This window comes from Ostrinia furnacalis, unplaced genomic scaffold (assembly GCF_004193835.3).
Source record: "Ostrinia furnacalis isolate ACB-3 unplaced genomic scaffold, ASM419383v2 OfSCF1862, whole genome shotgun sequence".
NCBI lineage: Eukaryota > Metazoa > Arthropoda > Insecta > Lepidoptera > Crambidae > Ostrinia > Ostrinia furnacalis.
The window spans coordinates 365,434-385,088 of NW_021132101.1; the positions used below are offsets into that span (position 1 = coordinate 365,434).

At 36.4% G+C, this 19,655-nt stretch overlaps 1 protein-coding gene across 3 annotated transcripts in view; it reads left to right on the forward strand.

The window, feature by feature from the left end:
- The first annotated feature begins 159 nt into the window (after nucleotides 1-159).
- LOC114353926 (uncharacterized) overlaps nucleotides 160-19,655 on the forward strand; it is a 42,735-nt gene continuing 23,239 nt past the window's right edge. For 2 of the 3 annotated variants that reach the window (XM_028306110.1, XM_028306111.1), the window contains exons 1-4: nucleotides 160-557; nucleotides 1,462-1,658; nucleotides 2,215-2,253; nucleotides 13,208-13,318. In XM_028306110.1, coding sequence (XP_028161911.1) covers nucleotides 1,547-1,658; nucleotides 2,215-2,253; nucleotides 13,208-13,318 — 262 coding nt within the window. In that variant the 5' untranslated portion in view covers nucleotides 160-557; nucleotides 1,462-1,546. The remainder of the gene's footprint in view (nucleotides 558-1,461; nucleotides 1,659-2,214; nucleotides 2,254-13,207; nucleotides 13,319-19,655) is intronic. The other variant, XM_028306112.1, reaches the window with a different exon arrangement.

The window sequence follows — 19,655 nt, forward strand, 5'->3', positions numbered from 1 at the left end:
AGTTGGTTGGCTCCCCTATGCAAGTACTTTGTCCCTTTCGTCGCAGTTGTCATCTGCAACTAGTAGGCACGGGAGCGAGCGAGAAAGATATAATTAACTTGGTCGGTAGTTAAAAGTGAAGTGTTTGCACGAAGCCCGCTCAACCCAAAATTGAAATCAAAAAACCAGTTTCCGTACCGATCACATTCACATCGCGCGCGGCAATAGCGTAATCGAGCCGTAGTTTTTATAAAATTGTTATTCATGTTTTCTCACGTAGATTAAAATCTCAATAGTTACAGTTAGTTATTCCGCACAGTTTAATTTAGGAAATTAAAAACCGTACTTTGAAGATACTACGGTACAGTTGTGATTTCCAAGGTGTGTCGTGGTTCAAATTTCGAATCGTGAGTGAACTTTTGTGCATTCACATGAAAATAGGTGTTTTGTTTGTTGCAATAAGTTTGTGTGCAAAAGAGATGTTGAGAAACTGTAAAAGAAGTTGATTAATTCAATCGTTTGTGTTTGCATTATTTGAGTGATATTCCGTGTTTTCTACAAGTCCCAGTGAAGTAAACGTGAGTAAAAAGTACCATCTATGCTAACTGTTTTCAGCCTTTGTGCGCTCTATGCTTCAATTACCACGGTTTATAGTTGTGTGAGGTCCCCAGTAAGATTTCTGTTGGAAAAGAGTTTCCAATAAGATTATTTTGACAACAAAGTTTGCGTTCGTATCCATGCGAATGTTTTGATTTGGCATTCCACTGCGGTTGCATACGGTTGGCCTGAGACCGGTTTTAGTGAGTTAATAACTTTATAATGACTTTGTACGGCATTAAGTTCGTAAAACAACGTGATAGAATTGATCAGTCAAACTATAACGCGACCTAAAACATGCTAAACTACAAATTTTAATAAATATATTTATGAAAATTTTGGCATTACATATTCCTTTTCCTGTAACGAGAACTTTATTAAAATGTGTTTACATGAACTATACTAGGTAGGTATATTATTCAGTTACCCAAGCACTTTACTTCTATAAACCCTTTTAAAACCCCATCACTTTAACATGTTTGTGGTTATCAATACAATCATTTGAATGGGATTTTGATTTACATGGTATTAGAGTGTCACAGACAAATCATTCAGGCTTTCTGTATAAATGGTTATTCACAAAAAATCCTAGAGAGACAGACTTATGGTAAAGTTACATACCAACTTATTTAGTTGAATGAAAAGTTTGAATTCTTAATAAATTCTGTCATAAAAGTTTTTAATAAGTGTAGAAATTACATTAACTTCCTAAAATTAATATTACTAATCTATTCAGGCATAGGTCCTTAAATAAAATATACAGCCTTGGCCAAAAGTATTGAGCACCCCCTAAATACTGCTTATACGTGATAACTATAAAAGATACTCAAAGATATTTGNAAAGACATTGTCTTGACGTAACTAACAAGGAAAACCTTCCTACAGATGGCTGGAACGCAATCACGGCTTCACCGGACAACGATCAGCCGTTCCTGATGCCCAACCACACAGTTGTCGGAGTCATGCAGCCATGGCCTGCAACAAGGCCGTATATTCCATATTCATAGTGATTTTCGGCTTCATTTGCTTCATCGTTGGAGCTGTCGCAGTCGGACTCCCAAATTGGGGGTATTTTTTCAGCTGTGAGTATAATTTACATACGGTTTTACATACTAAGTGTAAATTAGTGTACAGTTCCCAGAACCTGTTAATTTATTAAATGTAATTAGATTAGTAACATCAAATACCTTTTAAAATTAAAATAATATCTTTCAGAAACAAACACCAGCTGTTCCCTTTTTCATAAAAACTTCACAGTTTACTTTAAGTTTTGTAAAGTTTTTTTGGGACTAAAAATAAACAGTCCTATAAATTAGAATGAAACACTATATTTTGTTCTTTTCATTAGAGTAAATTTAACTTTCAACAAAAGTAAAGCATTAAGTTTTTATGAATAAGGGATTTGATCTATTTGCAATTCAATTAATCAAAATCGGGTAATAAGAAAAAGAAAATCTTCATTGAAAAAAGTCGAGATTATAAAACTTTTGACCAAAAAAACTTAATCGTAGATTGATTTTTCTTTTTTACCAGGTTTCTAATTTTCTGTACAAAATTCTTTCTTACTGAACCAGCAATTCTGTCCGCACAAACCTTAGTATAAAACCAAATAGAAATAGCAATGCACCGTTTTTTCAGATGATTCCAACTTACAAATCTCTATGCAGTCGTACTACTGTGAGTACCATCTTAGAATCCAAATAACGGTGGTGGTAATAGAATTAAATACGTGACTTATTTTTGGTGAAGGGTTTATCGTTAGAATATTTATTTATTGTAGCTTTTTGTATTATTATGTAACTTAACTAACCAATGATTGTCAACTGTGGTGTAATGAAGAAAATGGGTTATCTTTGATGATTTTTGATTGATTATGATTCATTATTTTATTTGTGTCTTGTAACTTAATATTAATACCTATTATAGCATTTTTCGTTCAAGAGCTTCATTATGCAATTGAAATTGGCTTATCGAAATAATTAGGTAACTTAATTAAAATTGATCAATTATAGTCACTAACCGATCGCATAACTGCGACCTGCTCTGCTCATTAAGTCGCTTAATTTCTCTAATTGCCTTTTTATTAGGTCCTTATTAAATTATAAAAACATTCTTAAAATTTTATTACTGCCTTAGGTACTATTAAAAGTTACACACACGTTGAGTAGTTGTTAAAAGTGTCATTTCCACGTCACTTTAATTAAACTATTGTTCAACACGCATGTAACTTATTAATGAAGAACCAATGGAAGATTCATTAGCAAACGCGCTCAATACCTCAAAGTTTGACACGGTAACCGTAAACACGTAATAATGTTTAAAAAAACCGGACCCTATCGCAACGGAAGTTGCACTCCCTAGGCTGCGCCGGCGCAAGCGAAGTGGGACAAACCGCGATGGTGTACTGTTACCTGCCTTTCTAAGTCCCTTCTCGTTAGATCACGGAGATAGGGCATTGCATCAATACTCTTAATAACGAATCAGTTCAATGTACGCTCTTGGCAACAGCGAAATCTATTCAGAAGTAAAAAAATCGCGACAAAACTGTCTCTTGCAGAAATGTAGAGATCGTTCAACCTGGTGCGGAAAAAACGTGAATGTAGTGTCAAAAAAGCTATCGCAACTCTCAAGAATTTACTTAATTGCTGGAATGATTTATAGAGCAACATTTTCTAATGCCTGCCTAATTCCTCTTTATTAACTCTCAACGACTCTGATTGTCTGTTAATTAATGCTAATTACGATAACCTTACAAACTCATTACTATGTTAACCTCTAATGATCATACTTGTAGGCTTTATAAGACACTTACAAGCGCTATAAACCCACAGTGCATTTAAAAATGTGGCACGCCTGCCAAACGGGTCGATGACCTCCGAGACCTTTGTGACAAAACTTGTGGGAGATGCACAGGCGCTGTTATGGACTGTATTTTTAAACCCATACATCGAGCATTCAACTTTATCCGTACAGAATATTAAAATCTTATCAAATAATGCCTCGATATTTTTCATGAATTAAAAATATCTATTCGATCTCACAGTTCTCTTTTCGATTTGCATACGGCCATGGCATTAAGAGATAATTCGGCCGACTTTGTATGGTTCCAATACAAGCTTTCATCCTTACATTTGAATCCAATGCAAAATAAAATGTCGAGCGTTGTTTTCTTTCATATAAATGACTACCATTATTCAATCCGGTTTGATCTCTAAAGCAACGCTCCAAAAAATAGACAAAAGTGATGTGATGTGCAAGCTACAATAGAATAACTGTTGTTGAGGTTTGTCTCGCGTATCGCGTTCCATCAATGGTCAGGCATGATAATGCTATTTTTCGACTGACAGCCAACGACCTCGAATGCCAATACTCGGTTGAAGGTCTTGAGAAAGAGCCGTTTTTCTTCCCTTGTTTTTGTTAACGATTTGTCTTCGGACTCTTCAATGTCTTCATTGTCCGTGACATTGATGCTAAATGAAGTGTCAGCTTCGGCGATTCATTAACAGTTAATTTTGTAACGCTATCTGTTGTGCATTGTTTTTGTACTTGTAAAATTAACAGATCTTTAGCCTTTAGGAATGCATCTTGGCAGAGCAAAAAACGTCGGCCTTTAACAGTTCGACCTCATAATTTCGTAGCTTTACTCGTCATCGGCATTGGGTTTAATTTAAAAGTTAAACTTACATCTAAAAATATCCTTCCAGATTAATTTTTTAAAGTAATAAACCAGGAGAAGGCAAAACAAAAGGCAATCAGCTCTAATGGGTTTTCAACATCATTGCTATCGCAAAACCCAGTTCTTATAGAAAATTGATTTTTGCTTTAGATTGGTTTAGAAAGTACAGCGTGCTATCAGTTAAGTCGTAGGGAAAAGAAACATTACCTATATCTAGGCTATCGGTTAACAACTTAGGACTGCCTACAATCGTAAAATTTATCGTTGCATAGTTTATGACTTACTGTTCTGCGGTGCTTAATGATTTAACACTACGGACGGCCATGGGTCGGTAAAATGCAGCAATCTGCAATGCTGCGGCAGTCACGAATGCATTCAGAATTTATTTGTCTTTTCGATAGCCTGTGGGTATGCAAAGGGAGTCATTTAATCCCATCCCGAGATGGAAAACCGTTTTCTTGAGAAGGAAGAATTGATGGACAGAATTTACTACCTATATGCAAAGCGCATCTTAAATGATGAGTGAGTGAGTGACTGAGTTTGTTCCGACGTTTCTTCTCAGCAATTGCCATATGTTTGTCTCGAAGCGCTGGTAGGGCCCAAAAGATAAGGAGACATGTAAAGTGCCCCATAAGGGCTACCTTTTCTTTTTTTATGTAAATAACATTTTGACGTTCATAAGTGCCACTTGTGGTCTAAACTGAATAAATATTTTTGATTTTGATTTTTGATTTTGAATGTAGAATTCGAAGTCTTAGGGCTTGTTCCATTGGAGACATCCCTTTTTTGGATCCCGAGTCTTTCAAAACTCTACTATTCATATTCATGATGTTATTGCTTCTAATATTCCTGGGAAAATACCAAAATATCATCTAGCTACACGGCAAAACGCGTCATTCATATTTTTTCGTGGTCGACCCAGTAATATGATTGATCATCATGTGTGAGCCAGGAGATCATTGGTCATCAAGAAGTCAATTGACAGTACAGTGGCGTGACTCATTTCGTCATTAGAGAGGTGTTAATGAGGACTGCTGTAAAGAGTTTAGAACACAGCCGTTGTTGGAAGTACATTTATCATGCCCTAAGACACAGAACTGTGAAAGGGCAGGACAGAAAAAGTTAACATATCGCCAACTTCTTGTCTTTGTTTTTCGAATGGCTTGACCTACATTTTTCTATGGTGTTAACACGTAACAATACAAATTCAATTCATTATGTTCATGCGTGCATTACTGTTGTATTGATAGACTGATATGATTCAAGAGGTTATTCAACGTATTTCGGTTTGATTTGTAAGCAGTTATAATTAGTGACCGACCGAATATTCGTTTTCGTTTTCGTTTTCGGCCATTTTCGGCCAAAAAATGGTCATTCGGCCATATTTTCGTTTTCGGCCAAAAACCAGCCGAAGCTTCGGCCAAACCGAATATCAAAAATACGTGAATAAGATGGGGACGTTTATCGTTCCGATATCTTCGGGAGTGAATCTGATGCACTAATGGTTCCAATCAGACTTGAATGGAAGCGGTATTGTCACACTCTTTTGAAGTTTTGAAGTGAGGTTACGTTGTAAAGGGTGTCCAGCGAAAATTTTCCAAGTTCAAAATTGAATACAAATAAAACCAAAGAGTTTTCATTAAGTTTAATTGTTTTAAAATAGAGTCTAATGCGGATTTGAAATACGCCATGAGTCACTGGTCTGGAGCCTACAGAGCGTTCGCAGTTGAGCAATAAGTATTTTAAATTTATTGTCGAATGATCGATGAATATCTGATACCACAACTGCAACTGCATCCCGGCCTACTACTATTTCAGCAAGGTGTCTCACCACACACGGAGAGTACCTCAATGGAGACACTGAGGACTATTTTTTCTAGCCGCCTCGGTCACCAGATCTCACACCATGCGACTTTTTCTTGTGGGGATATCTCAAGTCAAAAGTTTACAGCAAATAATCCTTAAATAATTCAGGTTCTGTAAGAAAATATCCGCCGTGAAGTTGCAGGAAAATTATTAGCGCGATTTGCTCTCGCATAGTTGCAATTGTAAGGGTCCGGCTGTGAGAGTGGCTATAGTAAAACGGGCATCATTTAAAAGACATTGCCTATAAAAAAATAAATCCGCATTGTTAAACTCCAGTTTGCATTAGTAATAAATAATAAAAAATAATTAATTTATTTGTATTAATCATTTTTGAAGTTGAAAAATTCCCACTGGACACCCTTTATTTCTTCTTCACTTCCCAATATTTCAATATACACCGGAAATAATATTCTATTAAGAATTCATAATTCAATTTTTTGTGTTTTAATGCCGGTTTTCTTTAATCAATCCTTATCAAAAACAACTGTCAAACGTCATTATGTTTTTGGTCAAAACGGTATAGTTCCAAAATACTGAACTGTCCTATCGATGACATTGACAGCGGGGCGCCACCGTCAATACCGAATCGCTGGTTCCGATTTTTGCCATGTTGGAAACCATAAAGTTGAACGATGGTAGCGCCCCCCTGTCATTGAGTTTGGCGGGACAGTTCAGCGTGGGTCATCTATAACGGTTTTCAAAGATTTTACATAGGTAATTTCAGATTGAAATTTGAGAGTTGTGAAGGTCATTTTCGTTTTCGTTTTCGTTTTCGGCCGAAAATGAGACTGCAGCCGAAGCTTCGTTTTCGTTTCCGTTTTCGGCTGAAAATCCATATTCGGTCGGACACTAGTTATAATTAACATATTCACTTAATATAATTTCAAAATAATGAAAGTCTAGTTCCACTTCAAAATATTAAAACGACCTAACGGTAAATACATACTTCTAACATAACTAGTTCGGTAACTTTTTGAGATTACCTCATGCAGCATTAAGATTTAAGAATACAGTGAATCGTTTAATAAATAGTTAAGCGTCATCGATTAGCAATGTTTCACCGAGTTTTTTCCGTTTTGTGGTTTATTTAATTGTCTGACTCAATACAAGCGTTCAATCTCGATTGTTAAAACCATCAATGGGTGATGAACGTGATGTCGCAACATTTAACTTTATTCAAATTTTCCCAATTGAACTTGAATTGAGCGGATTAGAGTTGTAAAGAGAAAGTTGTGTTCAAATGTTGAGGTTCGTTTATTGGCTAAGTTGAAAAATTATGACAACTTGATTTTTATTATACATTAAGCTTCGCAATTATGGGTACAGATTGAAAATAAACCTTTGTACAGTTAGATAAATCCATTAGTTTTGCATTCCATGTCCATTAGTTTGTTTTTTTCTGTAATGTATGTATTCTAATTAGTGCTGTTCTTTTTGTCGTGTCGACAACAAACCTACACAGTGTCAGCCCAAAACTCTACAAGTTTGGCGTTGACAAGCCTTTATTAGTGCTGTTGTTACATGAACAAAATGTTCATATTTAAGCAGTAAGCCTAGAATGAGAACTTTTATCGAGGCATTCTGTCATTTTTGCGCGACAAGCCACTACATTTTGTCGTCTTAAATCGTCGATAAGATTTTATCAGCCGCGCATCCCAGCCCGGCTGGAGCAGAGACATTTCCGGATATATTGCCGACAGTGGCAATAATTTCCCGACAGTGGCAATAATTTTCCGACGTCACATGGCCAAGCGAGAGTCGGCTCGTTACACGATTAGCTGGGCAATTCGCGATGCGGTACCAATTCAATTAGCATGCAGGAAGTCGTGACGAGAGCCTGGATCTCTTAGCGCATCTCGACCTTCAGTCAGACCTTCGGATATCCCAGCCTTTGTCTGCTTTCCGTATGTCGGATTAGCGTTCATTTCCAACACGTCTATTTTAAACTACTAGGTAGGTAATATCCCCGTAACCACCTGCATGTAAAAGTGCTCTTTGGGAGTCTTAATACTCAATAGATTATTACTTCCATAATGCTTGCAAAAGGTATTATTGGTAGGGTAAGAGTTATCCCATCNATGAAAGGGCAAGGAAACAGAAATCTTAAGTTAACATATCGCCAACTTCTTGTCTTTGTTTTTCGAATGGCTTGACCTACATTTTTCTTTGGCTTGAACACGTAACGATACAAATTTATTCATATAATTATGTTAGCATGCGTGTATTACTGATGTATTGATAGACTGATATGATTCAAGAGGTTATTCAACGTATTTCGGTTTGATTTGTTAGAAGTTATTTAACTTATTCACTTAATATAATTCCAAATAATGAAAGTCTAGTTCCACTTCAAATATTAAAACGACCTAACGGTAAATACATACTTCTAACATAACTAGTTCGGTAACTTTTGAGATTACCTCATACAGCATTAAGAATACAGTGAATCGTTTAATAAATAGTTAAGCGTCATCGATTAGCAATGTTTCACCGAGTTTTTTCCGTTTTGTGGTTTATTTAATTGTCCGACTCGATACAAGCGTTCGATCTCGATTGATAAAACCATCAATGGGACATGATGTCGCAACATTTAACTTTATTAAAATTTTCCCAATTGAACTTGAATTGAGCGGATTAGAGTTGTAAAGAGAAAGTTGTGTTATAATGTTGATGAGGATCATTGATTGGCTAAGTTGAAAATTATGAGAACTCTATTTACTATAGTTGGTTTTGATTAACGTTAACTTCACAATTATGAGCACAGACTGAAAATAAACCTTTTTACAGTTAGATAAATCCATTAGTTTTGCATTCCCAGTGGGTCCATTAGTTTTGCATTCCAACATTTCGTAGGTTAATTAGTGCTGTTCTTTTTGTCGTGTCGACAACAAACCTACAAAGTGTCAGCCCAAAACTCCGCTACAAGAGCGCCGTTGTTATTTATTTAGTCCTGTTGTTACATCTACAAAATGTTTATATTTAAGCAGTAAGCCTAGAATGAGAACTTTTATCGAGGCATTCTGTCATTTTTGCGCGACAAGCCACTACATTTTGTCGTCCTAAATCATCGATAAGATTTTATCAGCCGCGCATCCCAGCCCGGCTGGAGCAGAGACATTTCCGGATATATTGCCGACAGTGGCAATAATTTCCCGACGTCACATGGCCAAGCGAGAGTCGGCTCTTACACAATTAGCTGGGCAATTCGCGATGCGGTACCAATTCAATTAGCATGCAGGAAGTCGTGACGAGAGCCTGGATCTCTTAGCGCAGTGGTTTTCAACCTTTTTCATGACACGATTCCCTGGTATGAAAAAATATTTGGCGACCCCCCCGACCATTCGCTTTTTTCATGCATTTTTTTATAATGATCATTAACCGGCTACCTTAACATAAGTGATCATGCCGCATGCTGCATGCACCGTTACAAAGATGTTTGTAGGGACCGAATACTTCAATCCATACAACATCATCTGTCTTTATAACTAATGTTTTTTTACTGAGGTAGTTTTTACGACCTCTCGCGACCCCCCTGTAGAGGCTTCGTGACCCCCCAGGGGGTCGCGCGACCCACAGGTTGAAAAACAATGTCTTAGCGCATCTCGACCTTCAGTAAGACCTTCGGGTATCTCATCCTTTGTCTGCTTTCCGTATCTCGGATTAGCGTTCATTTCCAACACGTCTATTTTAAACTACTAGGTAGTAATATCCCCGTTAGCCCCATCATATAAAAGTGCTCTTTAGGAGTCTCAATACTCAATAGTTTATTGCTTCCATAATGTTTACAAAAGGTGTTATTGGTAAGGTAAGATACAATTATGGACCCTGTCGAGCACTGCATTTTAGGAGAGAAATATTACTTGCATAAATAAATAATTTGAATTCGATAAATGCTTTTGTTAGGTTGAGTTGGTTCACCGAAAATCGACCAGCAGTCGGTGAGATTTAAACTAATTTTTCTCTATTCTCGAATCGGCAGCCGGCAGTCATATGCTTACATCCTTATGGCAAAGTCACTTCAATTTGCACTTCTTTTACTGCTGATTATGTTAAACCGGTGAAATAGTTTAATCAACTTGTAAAATGTAAACATAAACATTTAAATAATGAAACGTGTCAGGTTCCCTTAACCTCGCTGCATTCTCATTTTCTTTGATTACTATAATTATCAACTATCTTGCACGAACGGATATCAGAGATTCCTATAACTTAGATGATCCTAACACCATTTAATAAGCACGCGAAGTTTTTATATGCATATTTTATGCGATCGTGCATTTAGAATTTTAGTTCAGACAGGCTATAATAGGAATACACTTGGAGTTTTTGGCGTGGCCTCTTTTAGACTAGATATGGTTTAGTTTTCCATTTGCTAATCTAAGTCCGGAAGAGCAAACCTTGAGTTGGGCTTTATTTGGTTTATCTGAACCAGATAGGTTTGAAAAAAATATGAACAGACGACAACATTGCATAGTTTTGTTGCTAAATCACTGCTATTACAACTGTGACAAACTTTTATTTGCATAATATTCTTCTAAACCTCTGATTCACCATAGGCATCTGACATTACTTTGACGTGTTTCAATTGAAGTGAAGCTTAACTTGCTCTCAGTATACCAATTTGATTCAAGCCTGCTATGTCCTACTAAGAAAATTGAAACAATTATACAGATTAGAAAAATCTTAGACATTTTGGTTGGAAAGGATGATGTAAAGTTTAAGTCGGTAGGAAATTCTCTTACAAAGAATTTCACTTCAAAAATGAGGATGGATGACACAGACATACAAATACATACGTTTGGCCTTGTTTGTATACCTTACCTCACTTTATAGTAGCTACCAGTAACATCTGTGTAACTGTTACGAAACCCACGAACTATCGAACTTGTTTATTTATTAAAGTATTGTCATTCATAAATGTCGTAAGTTAGTAGGCAGATCGAAGGTCGTTCTGAACCAACGACATCATACTAATCTATTAGGTAACGCGACATAGATCTATGGTGAAAAACCCCAAGCAACTACCTACCAATATGTGAGGAAAATCGGATTGTTCTCACACCTTATGTCACGCTCTTAAGGTTCATTTTCCGAGGTCGGTGACGTAATTCCATGCATATTTTCCTTGACTAGGTGTGGTGGANCTAGGTTGTGATGAAGCGAAGAAATCTTTATTGAATAGACTCATTCACTTCGTTCGTGAAGCGGAAACCCGCATATATTAAACTTAAGCAGACGCAAGATAAGTGAAAAATTATGTATCTTAGTTACGGATTACGAATCAACTAAAATAAACTAAGTCACAAATAAATACTCTCAAATGAGATAAAGTTCCAATATTGTGATAATCATGCCCAGAAAACGAATTTTTAAAACATTCGATTCCCAATTTGCATGCAAATTGGCCCCAATAGGGATTCGAAAACGATTTTTGCTGTTTTCGTTCGAAATTTGGAATTCGATATCTTTAAATATACGTAGACGATAGTCATTTGTTAATAAAAAATGAGTACACATTCGAAACAAAATAAGAATCTATTTATTTTTAAATTACTTGCAACTAGCCAGTATCATCCACCAAAAAGTTGTAAAACAAAATCAAGTCCATTCTGTAAATAGGTTTGAAGTAACAAACAAACTTTCTCAAAATCCATTTCTAAGATGAGCATGAATAATTCCAACTGCCTACTATTGTCTGTTACTACGTCAGTCGCTGGAAAGGTCAGTTAAATTCAATGCCAGTTTGTTCTGGCTGTAGTACCTAATGTATTTTTGATTTCCACTTCATGTTTGTTGTTCGTTATTGATTACGAATTCAAGATTATGTAGAATGGTATTGAGTTATTTGTAGTCGATTCATCAGGACTGGAATGGTAGTTTTTTTTAACAAAATAGTTACTTGAATGAAATATTTTTTTATAATAAAGCTTGTTATTTATTACAAAGGCTGAGTTGCACCACCAAACTTTGACCGTAATTAATTATAACGATAACCGGTGTGTTTTGTATGGAGTTTGATAGATTTTTTACGTTTGTCAAAGTCAAAGTCAGATGGTGCAACTTAGCATAAGTAAATTTTAAAGTTCGTAGAGATCTTGGCGCTAACGATTTCCGCTAAACTCTTGTTTTAAATGTTTTATTACAATTAATACTCAATTTATTATGTATTGCATTCAGAATGTTAGAAAAGTGGTATTATGTCGTGTCAAATTATGGGTATAAAATGTTTTGTATATTTTATGGATCGATATTGTATTTATTTATTACTTGTAGTTTTTCGACAATGTATTGGTGATGGGGATGTGGTGGTGACAGAAAGTGCTTTCCAAAGTTTATCTGTGCTAATCTAACAGTTAAATATTACTGAGTATATCTTCATTTGCATGGAACCATTTTCACCTGCAACTTGATGATAGTATTTTCCATGTTTTCACTTCCTTTGGTTACAAGGGAAATAACTAGATAACTACGTTTATCGATTTATCGTGAGAAATGGTATGCTAGGGAAACTTTGCCATCGGTATTTTGTTAGTTTGTTGGTGAAAAATAGTTTTATAGTTAAGACAATTCAATTTCAAGGCGAGAGTGAATAGGCACTTACAGGGCAGATATGTACCATCCCACTTAACATCAGGTGCGATTGTGGTCAAATAACTGCTTTGTTATGCATAAAATATAAACCTTTATTTATTTTTTATTTATTTATTTACTCAAGAAAATCAATTTTCCGTCTTATGATTAATGTCCAAGATTCCAATTTACAAAATCATAAAATCACGCAATCCAGCAAAATAACACGTGCTTTCAAATTCCGGTCTGATGACCGATTAGCATATTTTGTTGGGTCAGAATGGCCAGTGATCGATTGTTATGACGTAATATTAAAAAGAAAAATATTTATAAGACCTACTTTGAAGAAAAAGTTTTTCGTGAAATCACTGAATATCACGCCTTGCCTGCTCTTGAGCAAAGGTCTTACAACTTACAACCTTACCAAATTAGTCACCTTATTCCATTCAAGACCCTATCACTATATTAATAAGGTTGCAAGTTGGTCACTTGATGTTAACATGAAATTTCCTTTTCCAGTGGAGAACCCCAGCTTCGAGCAAGGCTACTTCGGGCCATGGATCATGTGCAAGAAGATGTTCTACAACAGGGAGAAGTGTGGTCCGGACGTGTCGAAGTTCCGGCCGTCTGGTAAGTCCAATATTGTCTACTTCTACTAATTAATATTATAAAGAGGAAAGATTTGAAAAATTCTTTAGAATCCTACATTAGCTCGGTGACCTACGAATGCAGGAGTAACCGCGCCTTAAACTTCTGTAATTTCAATGTTGACCACTAGGTATATCTCACTTTGAACAAACTAAATCATGTTGCGAAGACGTTGGTTTGAATTTCTAAAGTTTTTCTTCCAGTGACGGGGCCACCTTCAATGTTTTATTAACACCTTCGCTGCCAGCCTAAAAATGGCACTGTTCCGTTCGGGCCATGGGGGACAATGATGGGCGACACTTTAACTTTCCGTTCGGGCCGCGTCGGACAATGATGACCGCGAGTCAGACCTATGTTTAAACCTCTGTATTGAGCCGATGGGCAGCATTTCTTCAATAATTCTCATATAAGCTGACCCGCGCGGCTTCCAAGATTAGTGTACGTCACTNTGGGCCAAGTCACTGGAAGACTTGTTCGTTCGTCCCATAAGCAAAGAAATTACTTAAAATAAACTCTCTCGCAAAGGTCGCGTCTAAAATAATACGGTAGAAAGCCGAATATAAAATTATTTTTAGTCCTTTATAGATCACTCTATCGGCCTTGATCTCATTTCAAGTCTCAACTACATGATGTTTGTCTGCTCTATGTCAGATTTGAAGATCAATGTTATCTAGTCCGTCGCTTTTAAAAGCTGCTAATTAGAAAAGCAATAATTACTGAGCTACTTAGTTTCTTGCGCTCCTTCTCAGCACTAGCCCATTCATTGTCTCGAAGCAGTGGTAAGGGTTACGGTAATACTGGGACGTGTAAAAGCGCCTTTTGAAGAAAGTAACTTAATGATTTTTATGACTTCATCATTATTTCAGCCACAGGAAGTACACTGCTGAACATAGTCCTCCCAATGACTTCCACATCGCACAGTTGCTAGCGGCCTGCATCCAGCGCCTTCCTGCTACCTTTATTAGGTCGTCTTTATGACTTTATGATTGCGTAATGTAATGCTCATCAAAGATGTAGTGTTGGTACACTTGGCAAGAGACAAGACATTTCCCCATTTCTTACTACAATATTGTTTCTAAAAACGTATCTTCTCCGATATATTCGCCTTTATGGTAATTTATTACTGTTACTAATGTGTTCGTGTCACGAAACACACCCCAAAACGTCTTTGTTATTTTCATTCCCACTTTGGAAAAAGTTTGGTTTCCCGGCAACCACACCGATTCCCGACCCCCTAAATGTACCCACTGACCTATTTAAAGCGATTCACTTCCCTTAGGGTATAACTAGTGAGGGAACTATTGATCTAGAGACCTAATTGAGGGTACAAGCACAAGCATTGTTGTGTTCCGGCAGTTAGAGGTAAGATAGCCAGTTCCTCCGTGGTTGAGGATTCCGGGTGAAGCTCGCTTCCACCTTCGGCCTGATCATCACTTACCATCAGGTGAGATACAGGCCAAGAGCTTGTAAAAAGTAATAAACCGCAAGGCGTTATAAAATATAAACACAACACTTCAGATTTTTTTTCCACAGAAAATGCCAATAATTAAATAGCAGGAAACGTTGGACTGTCTCCAAATTACTGACTTAAAAAACAATGATAGTCTGTGTTTTAGACCAATGTATCGTTCTAAACAAGGTTACTGATGATTCATAGTTTTATCTTAGGATTTAGGAAAATACTGCATCAAGAATTCTAGACTAGATTCGATAGAGTCACGTACATCTGCTGTTTTGGTATTTCACTTGAGAAATGGCGACGTATGTAACGATCATAATCTCATATCGAAATTTTTTCTACAGGCAGGCACCCAGTTCTAAACCTAGTTATGCCTCTATTTAATAAATAGATTATATACCCGAAATTCATTTATCATGATATAATAAATTAATAACTTTCTGCTGGAATAAAAAAAAAATAAAATGTAGAGATGCTTATGTTTATTAAGAAAGGACAGAACCTTCCCAAAGCCAAAGGGCTTACAGGGCTCATGTTTTCGGGATTGTATTGTATGTATTTAAGATCTAATTGTAATATACCAATATGATGCAATAAAACATTATGACTATGACTAAAAGCCTCTATGTTTTGATAGTTTCCAAAACTCGTGCCAGCCTTTCAAGTTACCCTCCAAAAATAAGCATCGATGTAACACTATATTTCGCTACAAAGGGGTGCCTTCTCCAACAAAAACCAAACGTAAACAGTCCTTTCCACACCATCAGACTATACATTTGTGTTGCAATATCGTCCCTATTACAACTGTAAACTGTACACAGTGAAGCTTGATATGCAGTTGTTTGTGCACGATATCGATTCAATTTCCTTGTAGCTAAAGGACTTAATTCTGCATCATTAATCGATTGTCGCGACGGCTTTGTTTATGTAATAGGATACAACGTTGCAGACAGGTGCATCTGTTTAGTTTAAACACATAGGAAGTTAGTTTTTTCACTGTTGTTCAACCCAAGACAGGCAGGGCACAAAATATTATTTGGTATTTTGGTAATATTTGGTGAAGTTCGCTTCCACCTTCGGCCTGATCATCACTTACCATCAGGTGAGATACAGGACAAGAGCTTCCTCGTTGTGGATACAAAAAAATATTGTCACTGCTCTATTAAATTATTTCATGACCATTGTCAGTTATTTCATTGGCACTGCGATATAAGAAAAGTTTACTGCAGGGATTACTACTTCTTGTTCTTTGCCTGGCCCATTCCCATTTTATTTGGGGTCGGCCCTCCGCATCATGCGTCTCCAGGCGGTTCTTTCCTGGCTCGTCTCGCTGTTTACTTGGGCCTCTTTAAGGTCCTTATTTACCACGGACATCCAGTCTGTACTGCAGGGATTACTTCTAATTTTGTAAATAAGATCTCTAGGAAAATATTACTAAAGTTTATTACAACTTTTTCAAAGACACGCTCTATTTGAGGTTGGAATTGAACCTGCTCTCTCACGTTTCTTTCCCATCAACTATTTCACTAGTTAGCTAAGGTGATTCTTGACTGTTCCCCCTTTTTCCCACGACATAAAGGTAGGCCTATAATAAATTGAATTAGTATTAATATAGCTCTGTCTCTTTTCATCGCATTAAGATCTACATTTGACCTGAAAGTGACGAAGTATTTATTAACAAAGTCGGTATTATAACTTTTACACAGTTTTATGATCCAGTAACCAGTAAGGCAGGGTCCCAGGAAATGTGTGTGTGTGTGTTTAAGATTCTAACGCCCGTATTCACAAACGATGCTTGCTTAAGTGACGCAGCAAATCGAACGCACAGCGTTGAATAGAGCTCTATGATTGGTTCGCGTGTGACACCTGTGCGTCCACGCGCACTGGGAGACCTCATAGTAATGTTTGTGAATATGGATGTAATTCCAAATTCGAACGGATCGGTTTTCTCGGGACTGCAAACGGGATGTTCGTGTGAATTTTAATATTAATAAAGACGTATACAACTAAACGGGATCCTGCAAAAAACGGGATTGTCTGCGTGAGAAAGATCCCTAAAAGGTTGGGTTTAGAACTGATCACTACATAGTATAAAACAAAGTCGCTTTACTTGTCTGTCCCTATATTATATGCTTAGATCTTTAAAACTACGCAATGAATTTTGATGCGGTTTTTTTTAATAGATAGTTCAAGAGTAAGGTTTATATGTCTATACCTAAATTCTTTAGAAATTTCCTCAAATGTAAACAAACACTTGTGCACACAATAACACCATAATCACTTACTTAGCACCCGTGCGAAGTCGGGGCAGGTCGCTAGTAGTCTATATCTTACTGTAGCAATTCCTACAGCCGAAGTCTTTGTTCTTTATTGATTTCCTTTTGCCTGCTATCTAGCGGGTAGCGATGACAAGTCAGACCAAGCGGCAAATTGAAAGAAATTATTTCTTCATGCGCATTAGATTCGTTTGTAGTGTGAATAATGTTAGAAAGTGGATGTTTTGCAATAAAAATATACGTCCAATTCTCGGAAATATGGCGTAACGTTGTCAGTAATATTTCATGCTAATAATTTGTATAAGTAACTTTATTTACGCATGTTTGTTACGCGTGATCTCTGAATTTCTGTAACATATTGAGATGAAACGAAAACGAACGAGCGATATTGAGTTGCTAGTTTACATTTGAAGTATAGAAACTGGAAACAGAATTTGAAAATTATAAATAACTTGAAAAAATCGAACTGCCTAAGGCGTGAATTGAACCCACGGGAATTATCGCCCGGCAAGCATATAAGGTCGTGGGTTCAATTCCCGCCTTAGGCAGTTCGATTTTTTCAAGTTATTTGTAATTTTCAAATTAGTTTGAGATGCGATGCGACTCTTAATGCTAAAAATTAAATAACTATGGAAACAGAATTTTCGGATAGATCCAATTTATTTTCTTTGATACCGTTTGCAAGAGCTCGTGAAGGACTTTCTGGATCGGTAACCAGTTTTTAGATATGTTTCATAATTTAGAAATAATCGAGTAAGATCACTGATCGCTTCCACCCTGTACACTAGTACTAAAGTGCCACAAGAGTTTAATGGATATGAAAACTGCGGCCGTCTTTACTTCAACACTTAATTATGTTAATTGTTGCATTCATGCATCAGTTCTTTATAACCCTAAGACTTCATTCACTTCATTAATTAATATGCGAGACTTTTTATGCGATTGTGATTAGCTATTAATGTATTAACATTCCAATACTCATAGAATGTTAATGTTTATCTAAGGCGCTGGCGCTGCTACCTTTTATGGGTTAAAATCTTTGATGACGTATACAGGCATTTCTTCTCACGCCTACATAGGTCAGTCAATAATTTATTGCGAACTATAATAAACACAAATTGCTAGAGACTGTTTTTATGATGGTTACGTAAACATTACATAATTTTAATGGTAGAGCCAATCGACGTCTTAATAAAATAATCAATAGTCTGTCTACGTACAGTAGAACAAACTTTTTCTCACTCTAGAACTAGAACTCCTTTTTCGAAGTCTTTAAAAAAGTTAAGAGAAATACCTACTTTTTCTTTCCACTTGATATAGCACACTGGCCAGTATTCTCAGCAATAATTATAAATACGTACAGTACATACAACAGAACCTCCTTTTTCGAAAAAAAAGTAAGAGAAATACTTTTTCATTCCACCTGACATAGCACACTGGCCAGTATTCTCAGCAATAATTATAAATACTTTTCAAAGTTGTTAAAAAGTAGGGAAAATAAGTACTTTTCTTTCCACCTGATATAGCACACTGGCTAGTATTCTCAGAGCCTAGGCCCACTTTGATAAATCTAAGAACACTCGATTGCGTCTGCGGCTCTGCGCTCATTTCCTAATTGATTTGTTCCGATGCGTGCCACCGCGCCTTTGTTTTACTTTTACGATTAATTTCTTTAGCACTTTCTTAGATTGCTGTGGAAATGTTCGTAATTAGTATAGTTTTTAATTTTATTTATTTATTTATTTATTATTCATTATTGAGCAATTACATATTTGATCCAAATAGCGTCCTAAATCCTCTTTAGGTTTGTCTAGACGCTATTGTTCTCTATACAAATAAAAACAAACGTTTTAGTATAAGCATTCACAACACTTTCAAATATTATACAAAACATTATTGTATAATGCCTTTTGTAACTGGGTTAACTGACAAGTGTGTAAACTAAAATAATCGAAAATGTCTTTTATCTTTGACACTGTTTAAAATTGGTCGAGTGACAAACACAGCCTAGAGTTGAACCCGAAATCATTCTATAGCATTTGGGAGTTTTAAAAGTCTAATAATCAATATTTGATCATTTACATTACATAAGGTAGAGTTAGTTAATTTTTTTTTGGAAATCTGCTGTTCATAAGTATATGGTTCAACAAAATTACGCGAAATACTTGTCTAAATTCGAGTATCCATTCATATCGTAAAACTGCTTGGTTCTTGTCTATATATATAAAAATGAAACCCGTTTCGCGTTGTCACGGCATCACGTGTGAACGGCTGAACCGATTTCGATAATTCTTTTTTTTAAATGTTTGTGGAAGTCCAAGGATGGTTCTTACGGAAAAAAATATTAAGAAAATCTCTACGCTAAGGCGGTACGAAGTTCGCCGGGTCAGCTAGTCCAAAAATAAAAAATGAACCAAGAAGCATAAAAATAAGATCTAAAATGCCTTGGCAGGCACAAAACACACTAATGTCAAGTTGGCCCTCTATTTTCGCTTTGAGCGTCCCGGTTTCTGAACCACTGGGTTCACACATCGCTTCCTCGGAAACCTCTCTTCCTCCTTATACTAAGCGCCATATGGTTATT